The 17,631-nt window shown below is 42.0% G+C and overlaps 1 protein-coding gene across 1 annotated transcript in view; it reads left to right on the top strand.

The window, feature by feature from the left end:
• mmd (mind-meld) overlaps positions 1 to 17,631 on the top strand; it is a 1,597,006-nt gene that overhangs the window by 370,399 nt on the left and 1,208,976 nt on the right. The window contains exon 4 of the mRNA XM_068225859.1: positions 95 to 99. Within this exon, the coding sequence (XP_068081960.1) occupies positions 95 to 99 (5 nt within the window). The remainder of the gene's footprint in view (positions 1 to 94; positions 100 to 17,631) is intronic.

The following is a 17,631-nucleotide window of genomic DNA, read 5'->3' as shown; positions in this document are numbered from 1 at the left end:
TTCTTTCGAAGCTAGCTTCTTTTTACCTTATTATTGTCACTGCGTCCATCTCCGCAGCGTAACGGTTAGCACTGTTACCTGATGTGCTCGGGAGCCCGGGTTCGGTTCCCGGTACTGCAAGAAATTGAAGACATCCCCTGAATAAGGATGTAACCAACAAATTTTGGAAAGCGAGATTTCAATGGAAATCCTCTATGTTGTCTTACATTTGAACTTCAAGCTCGTTTACAGCCAGCAGAACTTCGTCCTCCGTGGTGTAAGGATGGAATATCAGTGAAAATGGTGGGCAGTGCTTGTGTTGTAAATAATTTCAATAAAGGCTACAGACGAAATCATATCTATATCATGAAATATTTTCTTGACATTTTAATTGTTATTGTTGTTATTTTTATTAGTACACTAATATTATTTACTGTCATTTTTGTTCCAAGTGCATGTACAGTATTCCTCTTCTGCTATATACGAATGCAAGATATACTTGCAGATTATTTTCCATTATACCACTTCCAGTCCATGCATTGTTTTTAAGAGCTTAAGTTATAACAATAAAATGTTGTTGTTTTGAATAGATGAACTCATTTGTGCACTTGCATGTGCAATTCGTTCAAGTAGTGTATATCACGAAATGAAATGAAATGGCGTATGGCTTTTAGTGCCGGGAGTGTCCGAGGACATGTTCGGCTCACCAGGTGCAGGTCTTATTGACTCCCGTAGGTGACCTGCGCGTCTTGATTAGGATGCAGTTATTATGAAGACAACACGTACACCCAGCCCCCGTGCCTGCCAAATTAACCGATGGTGGTTAAATTTTCCGACCCTACCGGGGATCGAACCGGGGACCTCTTTGACCAATGGCCAGCACGCTAACCATTTTGCCATGGAGCCGGACATATCACGAAATAAACCCCAAATATAACTTGCCTGCCTGGCTGAGTGACTCAGACCGTTGAGGCGCTGGCCTTCTTACCCCAACTTGGCATGTTCGATCCTGGCTCAGTCCGGTGGTGTTCGAAGGTGCTCAAATTTCGTCAGTATCGTGTCGACAGATTTACTGGCATGTAAAAGAAATCTTGCGGGACAAAATTTTGGCACCTATGCGTCGCCGGAAACCGTAAAAATAGTTAGTGGGACCCAAAACCAATAACATTATTTTTTAAAATGCCTGTAAATTAGAAACCTCTGTTATGAATATTGGCGGTTTAAAGGTCCCTTACTAGGTCAAGTTCTGTACTCCGAGGTGTCTTAAGACAAATAACATTTGAAAAAAACGAGTACGAAGATTTCTGCACACCTTAGAGCAATTAGTTCATGCGCGTAGTTTGTTACGTACTTTTTCTTAGTTCCCTGTACCATTAGTAAATATAAAATGTAGAAATCGTACATCTCGGAAGGAATGCTCTGTGAGCTAAGTGCCCCGTGTTTTGCGGCTATATCTTCCCTGTGCACAGTTGTGTCGGGCGGGTTATCTCACAGCTGCTTATAAAAGGGCATGAGGGAAGTCATCCTTCGTAATGTAAACTCCCTAGTTCAAAAAACAAAAGCTAATGCATTTTTCTTGCGCACTAAGTGCTTTATCATCAGTATAAAGTCAGCATATAAACTCAATGAGCAATAGAATTAGATGTGCTATGCGCAGCGAATATAATAGTAGGGCGTGGCATGTAAGAGCGAGGATGTCAAGACTTCATACGGACTGTATGATTAACATTGCCTGTCGGATGGGTAAGACACGAAACCGCAGCACATTTGAACGATGCCAGATTGTCGGCACCAAACCTATGAGTCACTCTATCTCTGAGGTTGTGCATGCATTGGCCCATCCTTGGGCCATCGTATCATGAGTCTACCCTGAGTACGTGGATTTGGGCAGAACCACCGCCGTCAGGGTCAACAGCCCTGGGTGTACGACGCGATGATGACAAGGGTAACCGTCGGCCCAAGTTCAAATAGTAAGTGAGGGTAGATGGGCCACATTGCAGCAGATCATTCGTCAATGAAATGCTGGACAACAACGTCGTACGAGAAGCCACCATCCGGAACCATCTCCTCGCCATGAGGTACAGAAGAAAGCGTTCCACGAGGGTACCTCTGCTCAACACTCATCGCAAGGCACGACTGACATGAGCAAAGGAAAACCGCCATTAGAGAAAGGACACCTGCACAGCTAGTCTAGGAACCAGTTGGGTACGCGTCGATGGCCGGGTACAAGTGCGTCGTGAACCACATGAGGCAATGGATCCCTCTTGTGAGCAGGGTTCAGTTCAGCCCATTTGTGGTGGTATCCGTGTTTGGGGACTGTTCACGTGGGATGAAATGTGACCCGTGTTACATCTGACATCGTACTTCATCGGCGAATGTATCAGGAACCTGTTTGCAGACCGTGTACAACCTTTTGGTCGCCTGTAGCACCCTGCAGGCGAAATATACATATTGTACAGCAAGGCAATGGTCCAGCCCTCCAGTCCCGCCCGAACTGTGGCTGACTGGTTCGATGAGCACTCCATGAAGATGTCTGCCTGACCCCCAAGGAGCCCCGATCTCAGTCCCCTTGAACACATCTGGGATACTATCAAGAGGGATGTGCGTGTTTGCCCTAGACCCTGCTCCGAGCAATCTTCGTGGATTATGGGAGGCTGTGCAGCGACCGTGTATCAGTATAGCTCCCCAACGCTCCCCGTGTCTTGTGGAGGTCATGTCACTCCGTATGGCCGCTGTCATCAAGGCAAAAGTGGGTGCTACATGCTACTAGCCAGGTATCTCTAATTCAATTTTTCATGAGTGTACACGTAAAAGTACGTATTTTATTGAATACTAAACATTCACTGAAGTCACATTCCGCTAAATAGCACGAATTTGCCCGAATTGCCTATTTTCGGCTATGGAGACGCATTACACAACAATATAAACTGTATACTTGACGCTCAATTTCATCGAATATATAATTTCCGCGTTCGTTTTGTTCTGAATACACCGAGCGAGTTGGCCGTTCGGTTAAGGCCATGCAGCTGTGAGCTTGCATCCGGAAAATAGTGGGTTCGAACCGCACTGTCGGCAGCTCTGAAGATGGTTTTCGGTTTTTTTTTCATTTAGGCCACGGCCGTCTCCTTTCCCCCTGTAGGCCTTTCCTATCCCATCATCGACATAAGACCTATGTGTGTCGGTTCGCCGTAAAGCAAATTGTAAACACAAATGTTCTAATTACTTCTCACTGTTTTCATCACGTCTTAGACAGCACTCGTGGTTATATTTAGTAGAAAGAATCAACATTCATTCGGTCTTGCTTGTCCACAGAATTTTCCCTACAGGCGTATCGAGGTATCTCTCAAATACTTGCCTCATAATATAGTATCTGTACTACCGGGCGAATTGGCCGTAAGGTTAGGGGCGCGCGGCTGTGAGCTCGCATCCGGGAGATAGTGGGTTCGGATCCCACTGTGGGCAGCCCTGAAGATGGTTTTCCGTGGTTTCCCATTTTCACACCAAGCAAATGCTGGGTCTGTACCTTAATTAAGGTCATGGTCGCTTCCTTCCCACTCCTAGGCCTTTCCTATCTTATCGTCGCCATAAGACCTATCTGTGTCGGTGGGACGTAAAGCCACTACCAAAAATGTCCTACCAACTACTTTTACGATTTTCGGCAACGCCGAGATGCCAGAATTTTGTCCGCGGGAGTTCAGTTACGTGCCATTAAATCTACCTAGCATGGGCTGACGTACTTGAGCACCTTCAAATAGCACCGAACTGAGTTATGACCGAACCTGCCAACATGGGCTCAGAGAGTCAGGGCCATAACCTTTGAGTCACTCAGCCCAGCAAATGTGAGAACACTACTGAAAGCTGGGAAACTAGAAGTACAACTTAAACACCTTATGTAGGAAGCATCGCTTGATATTTTAGGTGTATGTGAGACAAGGTGTTCACTAAATGGAGGCTTCATAACAGATGGTTTCAGAGTTACTCATAGTGGAAATGACTGTCCGGGAATGGTGTAGCAGTAATCCTGCGAGAAAGGTGGTCTAAGTATGTGATCAACACATACCATGTAAAAGACCGCCTTCTGATTGCAAACGTAACAGCTTTCATAGTCTCTGTTGGCTCACATGACAACTCAATATATGCTGTGGCTCGAGGTGCCAGTTCTGTTATGAGCGGGGCGTGTCGATCATAGAACGCGTTCGGATATATTCGTTAAGAAGCGAGGTGAGAACGGGGAGAATATTCGACGAAGAAGGCATAAAACATGAAGATTACGGCGTTGTTTGAATTTTAGCCAATCGAGTTCATCGTAGGCAGGTGTAAAATTGCCATCGTAACGTAGGGCAAATATACAGCGAACACAGGCGTTTTGCTGTGTTGTAGTTTGTCATTAAGAGCAGCAGTCAGGTCGTTGTAAACGGCGTCATAATAGTTGAAGTGAAGTAAGACCTATCTATGTCGGTGCGACTTAAAACGAATTGTATAAAAAATTGTTCATCTATGATAACACCGAGATCATTGACTGATTTACTGAACTCAATTGGTGAATTTTGACGGTAGAGTTTTGGTAATGTGAAGCTACTTATGATTTTTGAACGAGGTCGAGGGTGAGAAATTATAGCTTGATATTTTGCGACATATAATCTTAGCACAGTCCAGTTACAAATTTCTTGCAAGTCCCTATTGGATTTGTTAATTTCATCAGTTATTCTTTTTCAGTTCACAGTGCAAGTATAATTGTACTGCATGTTGTCAGCGTACATGTGGTGTATGCAGCTTTTTATCGACGACGTAATATCGTTGACAAAGGCGGAAAATAGAACCGGTCCTAGGACAGACCCCTGAGGGACACCAACCTCTACGAATCGCTAGGGTGAATATTCATTACCGTCATTGCTTACACACTGCTGACGACCCCGGAAGTATGATTTCAACCATTTTGTCGACAAATTGAGCTTAACTTGTTTGATAAAGTAGTATGTCAACTGAGTCTAAAGCCTTACAGAAGTCAAAAAGAGGTAGGACTGTAACTTGTCTTTTGTCAATCGCATTGCGAAAGTCGTCTGTAACCTTTATGGCGGTACTAGTGCTGTGCGTCAGCAAGTGTCGGTGAGATATGAGATCAGTTCTCACGTGACGAGGCTGGTGGCTGCTGTCGCCGGGTTGGTGGGCATGTGTTCCATACCAGGGCTGACCCAGCGACCAGTCTACTAAATTTTTTAGGTGGTAGGTAGGAGTAGATTATTGGGGCAGTTTGTAGTGCGGTGGCTTCCTGCACGTGTGCTGGCTATCCGCGTACGTGTGGGATGATACTGAGTAGATGTAGAGGTAGTTCATTTAGTTAAGTAGTTTTAAGAGAGATGTAGTGCCTATTGTTTGTTTGTTTTTTGTTTCGCTCTGTCTTCATTGCCTGTAAGCCGATGGTATACAGTAGGGTGGGTAGTAAAGATATGTAATGTATGTATGTATGTATGTATGTATGTATGTATGTATGTATGTATTGAATGGGGTTGTGACTGCCAAAGAATGTCTGCTACTGTCAGAGCAGGAATGCGCCGTTAGTTCTCGCAGCCACCTTATGAAAAGTGAATAAATAAGTGAATGAATAATCTAACCTACAGTAAGCTAATCTAATGAAATTAAACAATGGCGATATTTAAATAAAATTAGTTGTGATTAATAGAGATCAGAACAGTCAAGTGGATTTTTCATTTATTTGCTATCTCTGTCCTTCGGTATGTCACACTGCCGGTCAATGCGTACATAGCCCCCGTCGGGTTTCGAGATGAAATCACATTCTTCTGCAGTCCAACAGTTGTTACATTGCTGGAAACGGTGAATGGTGGCCTTCAGTATGGAGAGTTTAGTGGTCGTCAGGATTTCGCGGATGGTTAGATGATTGCCCTTTAGGTCTCATTTTGTTACGGAATACATCCTGTATTGAAGAGTAACCTTTAAAGTGATAGGCTGAGTTTTCCCCACTGATTTAGGGCCAACACGATGGCTTTTATCAATGTCATGAATATTCACATTTCCTCGTATCCCCCTGAAGACGTTTGTGGCAAGTTTGTCAGTGTCCTCATGTGAGCTGACCTGCACCCCAAATATTCTAATATTATCCTACTATATTGTTCGAGAGAGTCACTTCTAGTTTGAAATTCTTCCCTAAGTGCCCGGATTTCCTTATCGCGAGACTCGAGTTATTCTCTTAGTTCAGCGTTGAACTGGATTTCTCCAGTTCCTCTACGACAAGTTCAGTCACTCCCTCGATATCGCCATTATAATTTTGTCCAGAAATTTAAACTCGAGGACAAAGCATGACGACCTCGCCTCACACCTCTACCCTCCAGTAGCAGCCCGGTGTCTATTAGCGGCTTATAGGATTTACTAGGGCCTACGTCAACTAAAGCCAGAGTTGCCAAATCGTCTACTAGACTTGACACGAAGAAAGGGTAAAACCTGAAGAGAGTGTGTAAGAAAGTGGTTTGGCGACATCGCCACACCAAACAAGGATCAATTCGAGCTCGTTAACTCAACAGGGTGCAGGGTGTGATTCACTGCTGGCTTCCATCCCGCTTCCAGTAACTGAGGCTGTCATGTTTTGTCCCCAAGTATACCTGAGCTGATCATCGTGACGGTCTCTTCCACAAGGCTGGCACTCCCTGCAGTTGCGTTTGTTATTCCTGGTCATCTTGTTTTACTGTGGAATATTTCGATAAACTGAAGAAATTATAGCCACGACATGGAGACACTTCCACTTTAAACACTGTCAGACTACGATTGCCCACTCGAACACAACTTCTGATATATATTACTAGGAAAATAAATAAATAAATAAATAAATAAATAAATAAATAAATAAATAAATTAGCCTTGTGAATCCCCTAAGGGCTATGGCTTCCTGCAATGTAGGGACAGTGCTCAGTTTAACTCATCAGGTGAGCAGGTCCTGAAGAGTATTATTAAGATATATTATTTCCTAGTTTGTTTCGTGAAAACTTATTGCTGCGTATTGTACACTTGTGTAGTCTCACCTCCGAGTGGATGGTATTGTGCTTTTCGATATCAACGATTCGCGAAAACGCACTGTTACATTACTGATATTTGCACACTTGTTCCCCAGGGAGGGTTGAAATTCTTTCTTGGAGAAAGCGTACCGTTGCACGCTTCGTTATTCCATAGCTTCTCCTCCGAATGTTGCAGACGTTTCTTTTACTGTAAGTAGTGAACTTATCCTCCGTTGGAAATTCTCAATGACATACTTTGCATATGCATGTCCGCCTTTCACTATATGTTCCGTGATGAGTTATCAGATCACTACTTCATGCAAACATCTTAATGTCTGTTTAACGACAGTCTTGCTACTTTCCCGAGTGATCAGACGATAACTATCACGGTGTCCTCTTCGTGAAGGCGTACTATTGTATGTTGCATTCTTCGCCCCTGTCCTGAGAACGTACTTTAACCTACTTTACGCCTGCGCGGCTTCTTTCCGCAGTGTACGCGAGGATGATATTTTTATGTTCACTATTTCATTAAAACCTCTTTTTGTATTCTTGGCACTTTTACGGTTTTATCTCGGAGTGATCAGAAAGATGACTTTCAGGTTTCTTTCTTTGTGGAAGTGCACTGTTGTATATTTCACTGTTGCATAACTCCTATAATATGTGTCTTAATCGACCTAGCTTATCACAGGGCTTGAAAATATTTATCCCGTAAGGTTGATGATCTCTGCACACAATTTTTCCCAGGTCTTTCCACTCTTGCTTTATTTTTCCTTTTCTTGTCCATTGTTTTCCTTCCCATCTCGCAAACCAGTCTGCCCATATAGTTCCTTGCCTTCCCATGTTCCGTCTTCCTTCTCTGGGTTCCCACATTGTAATTTTGTGAGTCCATCGATTTTAGTCCAGTCTCGCTACGAGTCCTCCTCATTTCCATTTTAGCTGATCGGCTGTCCGTATTCTGTCTCTCAATGAGACCTGTAGTATTTTTCTTTCCATTTTACGCTGGCATATCTGGATCATTTGCCTTTGTTTTAGTGTTAGTGCCCTTCTAATTCACTTTTAGTAAGGAGCTGACCTCACGCAGCTGACCTGGCCAGCATCAGAATAGCGAAGAGATTAAAGACATAATTATAGTGAAACGACGTGAAGACAAGGAAGTGTAAGTCTGATAACACCAGATAACAGTAGCACATCAGAAGTTAAAAGGAGGATAGTAATGGCTAAGAAAACCCTTCAAAATATGGAGTATGTGCTGACTAATGAGCGTGTAAATACAGAACACGGAAGACGATCGTAAGAGCGTGGTTCCGTATGGGAATGATACCTGAACATTGAAACAGCAAAAAGAAATTAAGGCTAGAATCTGTAGAAATGTGAATATGGAGGAAAATGAATCGTATAACTTAGAGAGAAAGGAATGAAGTGCTGCGAGGGGGAAGAGGAGAAAGAAGGAACCTCGTAGGTGAACCCGATAGTGGGAAGATAAAGTTCCTTGGTCCCATAGTGCGGCGTAGCGACTTCCTCTGCTACATATTTGAGGGAAAAGTGGCTGGGAAGAGAGGGAAAGGACGACCAAGAGAGAGCTATTTTAGCAACTTGCTCTCCAGGGTCAGTTGTAGATATTACTACTAGCTGAAAAGACGAGCTTAGGACAGAAATATATGGCTTCAGAGACAAGGCTTAGTCTTAAGAATCTGATTGATTGATTGATTGATTGATTGATTGATTGATTGATTGATTGATTGATTGATTGATTGATTGATTGATTGATTGATTGATTGATTGATTGATTGATTGATTGATTGATTGATTGATTGATTGATTGATTGATTGATTGATTGATTGATTGATTGATTGATTGATTGATTGATTGATTGATTGATTGATTGATTGATTGATTGATTGATTGTTAAAAACAATTATCCACACGCCTATTCAATACATAGTCTGCATTACCTCCGGCGTCACAACAGAACAACCATTATTATTACTTCCTAGTTCACCTGGATTCACTGGTTGTTTCGTTTACATTGCGCTTGATATAACCCAACAAGAAAAGGTCCAGAGAAATTAATCTGAGTGATCTGACTATCCGTGACCAGCGAATACCTCCACCTATCCAACGTCTCGGTTAACACTCGAAATTATTGGTGTATATCGAACACAACACACACACTATCGTTGAGGAGTTAGGCTCACTATAGTAAGTGTGGTTTTTCAAATTACCATTCTTAATCACAACTGCAGTACACAGTTTACTTGTAAGTGAAAGCTGGGTGGACTCCGGATATCTTATTAATAAGTTAGTAAGAGTCATGAAAGTAGCGAGAATGATCGCTGGTGCAGTCAGATGGGAACAATAGCAGGATCGTATCCGGAATGATTAGATAAATGCTATATTAAGAATGAATTCGATTGATGAAGCTTGATGCATAAACCGGCTTTAGTGGTGGAGTCATGTGAGGCGAGTGGAGGAAGATAGCTTACCTAGCAGAATAATGACTGAGCCATTGAAGTTAAGAGAAGTAGGGGGAGACCAAGTCGACGATGGCTTTCAGTTTCAAATGATGTAAATATAGGAGGTATATAATTAAACGAGGTAACAGAGTCGGTTGCAAATAGAGGAATGCGGAAGCTTTAGTAATTTAGCTGCTGCAGACTTTCACACTGAACGCAGGAAGGCATAACAGTACATAATGAAGTTTTATGTACATGTTTGTATGTATGTATTAAATATGCAAGAAATATTAACAAAAATTGAACACGTGGGAATTAATTCAAAGGAAGTATATACGATATTACAACGGGAATTCAAACGACAGAATTATGATTAACTAAGATTGTTCCCTTACATAAGAGAAACCAACGCATTTAAGTTAAAACGTGTTCATTCTACTTGGCTACGAAGAATTGATTCACAGTAGTCCTTATCTAGTCTAAAATTACTTTCAACATTCATATTTTTCCTAAAGTGCACTAATGAGACAACTTTATTAATTTATCCTTATGGGCCAATCAGCGTTCAACAGACATGGTCTTGATTGCCAAACAAATGCGTACAAAATGCCGTGAGAAATTTTAGAAACAATTTCCCTCTATCTGATTTCATTACAACTAAGAAGCTACCAAAATACAATCAAACAACTGGGATGCATTGATATTACTGTATTGGTGCTTATAGATCAATTTTGTATTCCATTCGTATATTGTTGGCTCTTTGTGTCCAGAACGGAGTTTCCTGAGTAATATTCCCTAAGCGCGTTTAATTTCTTCTCAAGCTATGACCAAACATATGCCCCCGACACCGACGTTCCGACTGAATCTGTCACGGCACACTGAATTCTAAAGCGTTGGAGCATAGTTTCCGGCCCCTTTGGCGACCACACTGGCCCTGTTATAGCACTGCACTGTTAATTCCCCACAAACTACCTCGAAACAGGTCTCTATTAACCACGCTGGACGCTCTCTTTCAGAAGTTCACGTTGTTTTGTGACGGATTCAGTTACAATGGAAGTAAAATTGTAATGAGCAAAGAACCTTCTACAATATTGTCCATTAAATTGAGATATAGTCACTTGACTGTATGTGGTAGACTGATGTTAACAATAATAACTGTACCGGGCGGTACACCTCCACTCCGCTAATTTAAAATGTGCGCCTGTTGAAACTCCTCTGCTGGAGGAAGTCTGAACTTTATTGACAGTATTAATTTTCTACCGTCTCAGAAGATGTCACCACGTGGAAAATTTTGAGTTTTTGAACTGTGTCATTTTTGATGTGTTTTTGTTTCGCTTGAAGTAAGAAGTGTGAACTTTCTCTTCTAGAGGACACTACTGAAGATCTACAATAGTGCAACCTAGTGCGGAGTCAAAGAACTATTTTTTTGGAGAAAATTTAATTTCAAGAGTTTGTTCTTTGTTAAATTTCTTTCTATCATTGTTTAAGTTGGCAATATTTACCCCTTTCTTCCCCTTGTGTTGAACCTAACCAATCCCGAATTTCTTAAATTAATTTCTATCCAATCAGATGTATCTTCCCCCAACTTGAATATGTTGCTGTGTCCTACCCAATAAAGAGTTTGTGGGAGGGTGTTTTCTTTCCCCTAACGCCTAGAAACTTCCGCGAGAGTATTTAAACTGCTGATTTTTGGGTCTCTAGGCCACTTCGGTTCCATCTTTCAGTGTGTTAAGTACATAGCAGGGGGCGGGAAGCGCCTCTTTCTTCTCCAGCCGTTCAACACAAGGTAATGGCCGATTAATAACTTCTTTCTTTGCTAGCTCAGCAGTTTAACTTTCGGGGCGGGTTCTAAGCGTTCAACCATGTAACCTTTTCCTTAAATGTAACTTCCCTTTTCATCTATTCTCTTGTAAAACGACATATTGGGATAGAGAGTGCTAACCCTCTCGAGCTCCCACTCACATTGTCTTGAGGTGAACTTATTTTCTCGACCTATTTTTCGTTAATGTAAAACAAATTGTTCTTTCTTAAGTCACCTCTTTAGCATGGGATTAGCCCTTGTATTAACGGCCTAGTGCCAAGTAGGTCTTAATCAAAGTGTATTAGGAGTGCAAGTTCGCCTCCTCTCAAATTGTTATTTTAGAGGTCATTTAATTAACCTGCTTTTCTTTTAATAGACCTCAGTAGATTGGGTATTTTACCCCTGTGTTTATGTCCGTTGAGGACAACTTGAAGGTGGAGTTTGGTGTGGCCTGGGAGAGGCTTAAATTTTGAGAGCGAGTGGCTCTTTTGAAAATTCTGGGTTGTATGCCTCATGGAGGTTTTTCAGTGTAATTTGGAGCAAGGGCTCCTAGGTATAAATGGGGTTTTCTCCCCCTCTGTTAAAACTTGTGTTTGAGGTAAAACTGAGCGGATTGCCCAAGCATTGTGAAGTCAGGGCGCGAAGCCCAAATTCTGTAAATATTGTAACTAACCCCTTTTGAATTGCTACTTTGTACCTGCCATGCTTGTTATTTCTTTGTTTTCGAAAAGAAAATATAACCTTGTTAACTTTTAAATTAATTTTACATTGCACTATAATTTCGTAGCTTGAAACCCATTCACACCCGCACCTTCTTTCACCTCTACCTACCACGGAAAAGTCCGTAACAATAACAATAATAATAATAATAAAAATGTGGGTGCATGTAAGGCCATGGCAGATGAAGAACATACTCTGCGGCACGATGGAGTAGCGAAAATTGTGCACCAAGTGCTGGGAATCAAGCAGGGACTTAAAGATGCAAAAATCCCATTTTTATGAGTACAGATAATTTGGTGTGCTCGAAAATTAAAGGTATAGGCTGTACTGGAATCAATCTCTGCAGACATACAGGAGCATAAGATCTAACAGGCCGGATATTGTCCTTATTGACAAACATCTCAGGAAGACTGATCTTCTGGATGGGACAGTCTCTTCAGATCACAATGTCCACCAGGTCTAAGTCCAGAAAATGGAAAAGTACACTGACCTCGCAGCAGAAGTTCAAAAATTGTAGGAAATTGACCTAGCAACAGTGAGACCCATCGATATTTCCGCCACAGGACTTGTACACAATGAGGTAAACGACATTTGTAGGACCACATATGCAGAAGGCTCTCATACTGACAACCTGCCGCATAACAAGAACCTTCCTATAACAGCAGAACCGGGCGAGTTGGCCGTGCGGTTAGGGACGCGCAGCTTTGAGCTTGTATCCAGGAGATAGTGGGTTCAAACCGCACTGTCGGCAGCTCTGAAGATGGTTTGGGTGGTTTTCGATTTTCACACCAGGAAAATGCTGGGGCTGTACGTTAATTAAGGCCACGTCCAATTCCTGCCCACTCCTAGGCCTTTCCTATCCCATCTTCGACATAAGACCTATCTGTGTCAGTGTGGCGTAAAGCAATTTTTTTTTAAGTAGCAGAAGAGGTTGGAAGAACTTGACAGCATTCCGTATCCTGATCAGTTAACCTCCGCGGTTAGTGAGGTGTGAATAATAATAATAATAATAATAATAATAATAATAATAATAATAATAATAATAATAATAATAATAATAATAATCCTGCCTGCTATCATTTATTGATGGATACAGTACTTTTGCATCCATCTGTTGGCACAGGCCAGAGTAAAGTGTAGCTTCCACCGAAGTCCCAGTCTCATCCATGGCTGTGACAATATGGAAGTTGCTGGGGTATGGGTAATGCTGAGTAATGACATTCAGAGCACGACTAGTGCATCTGAGTGTTATGAAAGGTGCTGCTCATAGGGTCAGTCGTGCTGCAATAGTACTTCCTGACCCAGTGAGGAAAGCAATGGTAAACTACCTCACTCCTCATCTTGCCTAGTACGCCTCATTTTGGTGCTGCCATTGGTTTTTGGGGTTTTCTTATAACCGAACAACCTTTGGTGGTGCTATTTGAGGATCCAACCAGCCTCTGGGCTGATGACCTAACAGACATAATAACAATAATAATAATAATAATAATAATAATCTATTAGTAATGGTAGTAGTTCCTTAATGTTTTAGGAGTGTTTACCCGATATAGGTTTTGCTATAGGTACGTGCCTTTGTACTTTCCTGTTTAAGATTTTAATGTCGTAATTAGCACTGCGGAATTCACGAATAAATTCTGAATATTGGGTTTGTAATTACAGTGTTTGAACCAATAAGACTCAACTTAGTATTTGGGTACGTTAACTAAGAGTTCACAGCGTTTGCATATTGAAAACGTTTTCTAGCCCTCTGTAAAATGAATTCGGCCTCAGGAAACGCACAGTAGAGTTCCCTTTCTGAGCTAGATATAACGCAATCGGAACCTCGAAATTGGTTCGTGCACCTGCTTGTGTATTTGTATGTACGTACATTTGAAGGGGAAGCCATGTCATGTATGGACGACTGCATGATTAGACGGCATGTGTATCACTAGCCGACAGGTGCTTTAACGCTTGGAGCTTTCTGGTCAGTAGTGTCATTATATTCGTTTACCACTCATGCTTGTCCCTTGGTGAGAGGTACATTTTACTGTGGAGAGAGAGTAACAAATTAAGTGCCACACAGTTTACATAAATTAATAGGCGAATACGGAAATATACAATATTCTTAAGAGTAACATCTTCATTGAGTACTACTGGCAGTGTCTGTCCATGACGTTTACCTCAACTGGTCTCAAACCACAATATTTTTAGTATCCTTATTGAACGGTCGTAGTCACTGGTCTGCAAACAGGTAGGTGATAATATTTTTACAAATCATTGTCATGAGCAATCATTACCCTACAGTGACCAGTAGGTACAGTTGCTGTCACAGTTAAGCGTACGCTCTTTCTATTAACAGAAATATATAGCGAAGATATATAATTACGCAGCTGCATTACATTTATTACAAACATAAACTAGTAATTTCTGGACATTTGTACAACAGGACATGTTTCATTTCAATGAATACATTTCTTTACTGTATGCAACGCAAAACAAATTAACAAAATATGTGTGTTGTATTCTTAAAAGAAATGAGCGTACACTGTTATATTATAGTGTCCAGTAGCCGTTAGAGCCCCCTTCAGCTTTAAGGAGAGCAGCAGACATGGATTATTTAGTCGCTATAAATACGAATGAGCACATGGTATAGTATAAGTTCATCGCAGGTACACTTTCCTCAGAAACAATTGAACCTATGGATGTAATATTTGTTGTGGGTATCCACAGAGTTTGTGTCTACATGGGAGATGAATTGCATTTTGTTAAGAATTAAAATTAAATCTGATAAAATACTAAAGTCGAAGAACATACTGTACAATGCAATGCGCCTATGCCTTCCTTGAGTGGTTGTACATCATTTTGGGTTACTGAAGGAAGAATCTTCTACCACTCGTTTTGCAGGATATGTTTCAGTGCAATTTATTGGTGACTTTGCGTCTTTGCACCTGCTTCTTCAAATCTTACCGAGAATTTTCCATAGGATTGAAATCTGGAGACTATGAAACGTTTTCAGTCACATTTGTGTATGTGTGTGTGTGTGTTTTATGAAATAACCACATTTTAATGATCCACGCAGGGGTCATTCTCTTGCTAAAAGTAATGAAATGACCCCAAGCCCAATTTCGTTGTACTTTCCTTCATGTTCTTGTGTAGTATTGATAGACAGGCACAGTTTCCCATGGTCATTTCAATGAACTACAGATTTCCAACAGTGGAAATTGACATATAGCCCCACATCGAGAAGGATTCAGCTTCATGTTTGACACTGCACCGTAGAATATTCTATTCTTTTATCGCACTTCTGCCATATATATAGCAGTCGATCGGATCCGAAGACGTTAATTTTTCCTTAATCTGTGAACTTGATGGAATTTCCATATTGAGGACACTTGTTATATCTTAAAGCGAACATCAATGTCTTCAGTTTGTTAACAGTGCTGATACATGGTTTCTTTCTGCTTACTCGTCCTTGAACTCTAGCTTTTCATCATGTCACGAATAGTTTCTCAGGAAATGGATTTTCTGATATCTGATGCAATTATTGTTGCGGTAAGCTTTGGTAAACGTTGCCGTGGATTCCTTCGTACTTGTAACACAAAATTTCTCTGAGGTTGTTCTTTAAGAATATGTTTTCTGTCACATTTCTACTTCATTGTGTACTCACCCATCGCATTTAAATCTATGAAAAAATTCGAATCGAATCGCAGTACAACTACCCCTTCGGGGTAACGGAATATGCAGGTTGCGGTGGGAGAGTTTTAACGCATTAACATACACGGTGTGCATATTCTATCAAAGCTGTCTAATTTTCTTTCGATATATTTCTGTGCTCCTACTGTACCACGGTAATAACGAATGAGATCTCATTGTAGGAAATTATCATAATAACATTGGTTTTATGTGTCACTCACATCAAGATGTCGGAGCTTTTCCCCGCAGACGTTCGTTTCCGTGATGGTAAATTTACTGACATGAGGCTGGCGTATTTGAACACCTTGACTTACTAGTGGACTGCGTCGGCATCGAACCTGCGAACTTGGGTTCATAAGGCCACCGTTCCACCACCTGAGCCACTCAGCCTGGCGAGAATAATGCCATTTGTTTTACGTCGCACAGACACAGACAGGTCGCATGGCGGCGATGGGAGAGGACAGGTCTAGGACTGGGTGGAAAGAGACCATGGCTTTAATGTATAGCCTGGCCCTTCTCTCGCTATGTGCCGGAGGGATCCGTAAACGCTTACCGGTTGACAGTTGGTAATTATTTCTTTGGTAGGAGAAAGGTTAGCCCACTCCCCCAAACAATAAAGCATACATTTTTACTTACCTGCCGGAGCATGAATTAATAGACAACGGAGAGACACATATGAGATCAGCTGCGGGGAACTGGCATAGGTATACTTCGGGGTCTAGAAATGAGGTGAAATTATCTCCGAGTCTTAGAGCTGAGCTTATGCAATGCAGGATCGCCCCTATACATTCTGACCACCCATCGCGCCCTAAATTCGCGCTTCAACTTTACACCATTGGAAATCCTTTTTTCGAATAAATTCATGGCCCCCTCAGTTCAAGCAACTGCATCATACTGTATTATTGTATCCTCTCCAGTCTTTGTAATCACCGGCAGGGCTTATATCATTTTAAACATACGCTTCTGAGTGTACGAGGGACATTATGTGCCATTAGTTAACATATTTGTCACCCTGTCTTCGGAATAGAGCACCTCGGTGAAGGAGCCAATGAAAAATGTCTAATCAGTACTGTGTTGAACTTTAGAACTTCACACATGAATGTTAAAAAAAAGCCCACCTTGCACATAACTTTATAATATTTAATTGATGTTAAGTATTGTTAAACTGTAGAAATTATATACCCTGATTAGCCAGAACATTATGACCACCTACGCAATAGCCGGTATGTCCATCTTTGGCACGGATGACAGCAATGACGCCTCTTGGCATGGAAGCAATGAGGCCTTGGTACGTCGCTGGAGGGAGTTGGCACCACATCTGCAGACACAAGTCACATATTCCCGTAACTTACGAGGAAAGGGGGCGACGAGCTCTGACGCCATGTTCAGTCACATCCCAGATGTGTTCGATCGGGTTAAGATCTGGAGAGTCGGGGGGCCAGCACATCAATTGATCAATTGCAGCTTGCCACTGTGTTCCTCGAACTACTCCATCACACTCCTGGCCTAATGACATGGTACATTATCGGCCGAGAAATGCCACTGCCGTTGGGAAACATGATCGTCATGAAGGGGTGTACGTGGTCTGCAACCAGTGTGTGATACATCTATGCCATCATTGTACCTTGCGCGAGCTCCACTGGACCCACGGATGAACACGTGAATATTCCCCAGAGTATAATTGAGCCGCCGCCAGCTTGTCTCCGTCCCGCAGTACAGGTGTCAAGGAGCTGTCCCCCTTGAAGACGACGGATTCGCACACTACCGTCGGAATGATGAAGAAGGTATCGGGATTAATCAGACCATGCAACGCTCTTCCACTGCTCCAAAATCCAGTGACGATGGCCATAAGCCCATTTCAGTCGTAGTTGCCGATGTCGTGGTGTTAACATTGGCACATGCATGGGTCGTCGGCTGCGGAGATTCATCCTTAAGTGTGTTCGGTGCACTGAGCGTTCAGACACACTCATACTCTGCCCAGATTAAAGTCTGATTTTAGTT

Source organism: Anabrus simplex, chromosome 2 (genome assembly GCF_040414725.1).
Source record: "Anabrus simplex isolate iqAnaSimp1 chromosome 2, ASM4041472v1, whole genome shotgun sequence".
NCBI classification, from domain to species: Eukaryota; Metazoa; Arthropoda; class Insecta; order Orthoptera; family Tettigoniidae; genus Anabrus; species Anabrus simplex.
The sequence above is the reverse complement of the archived record's forward strand: the minus strand, read 5'-3'. Positions and strand labels throughout refer to the sequence as shown.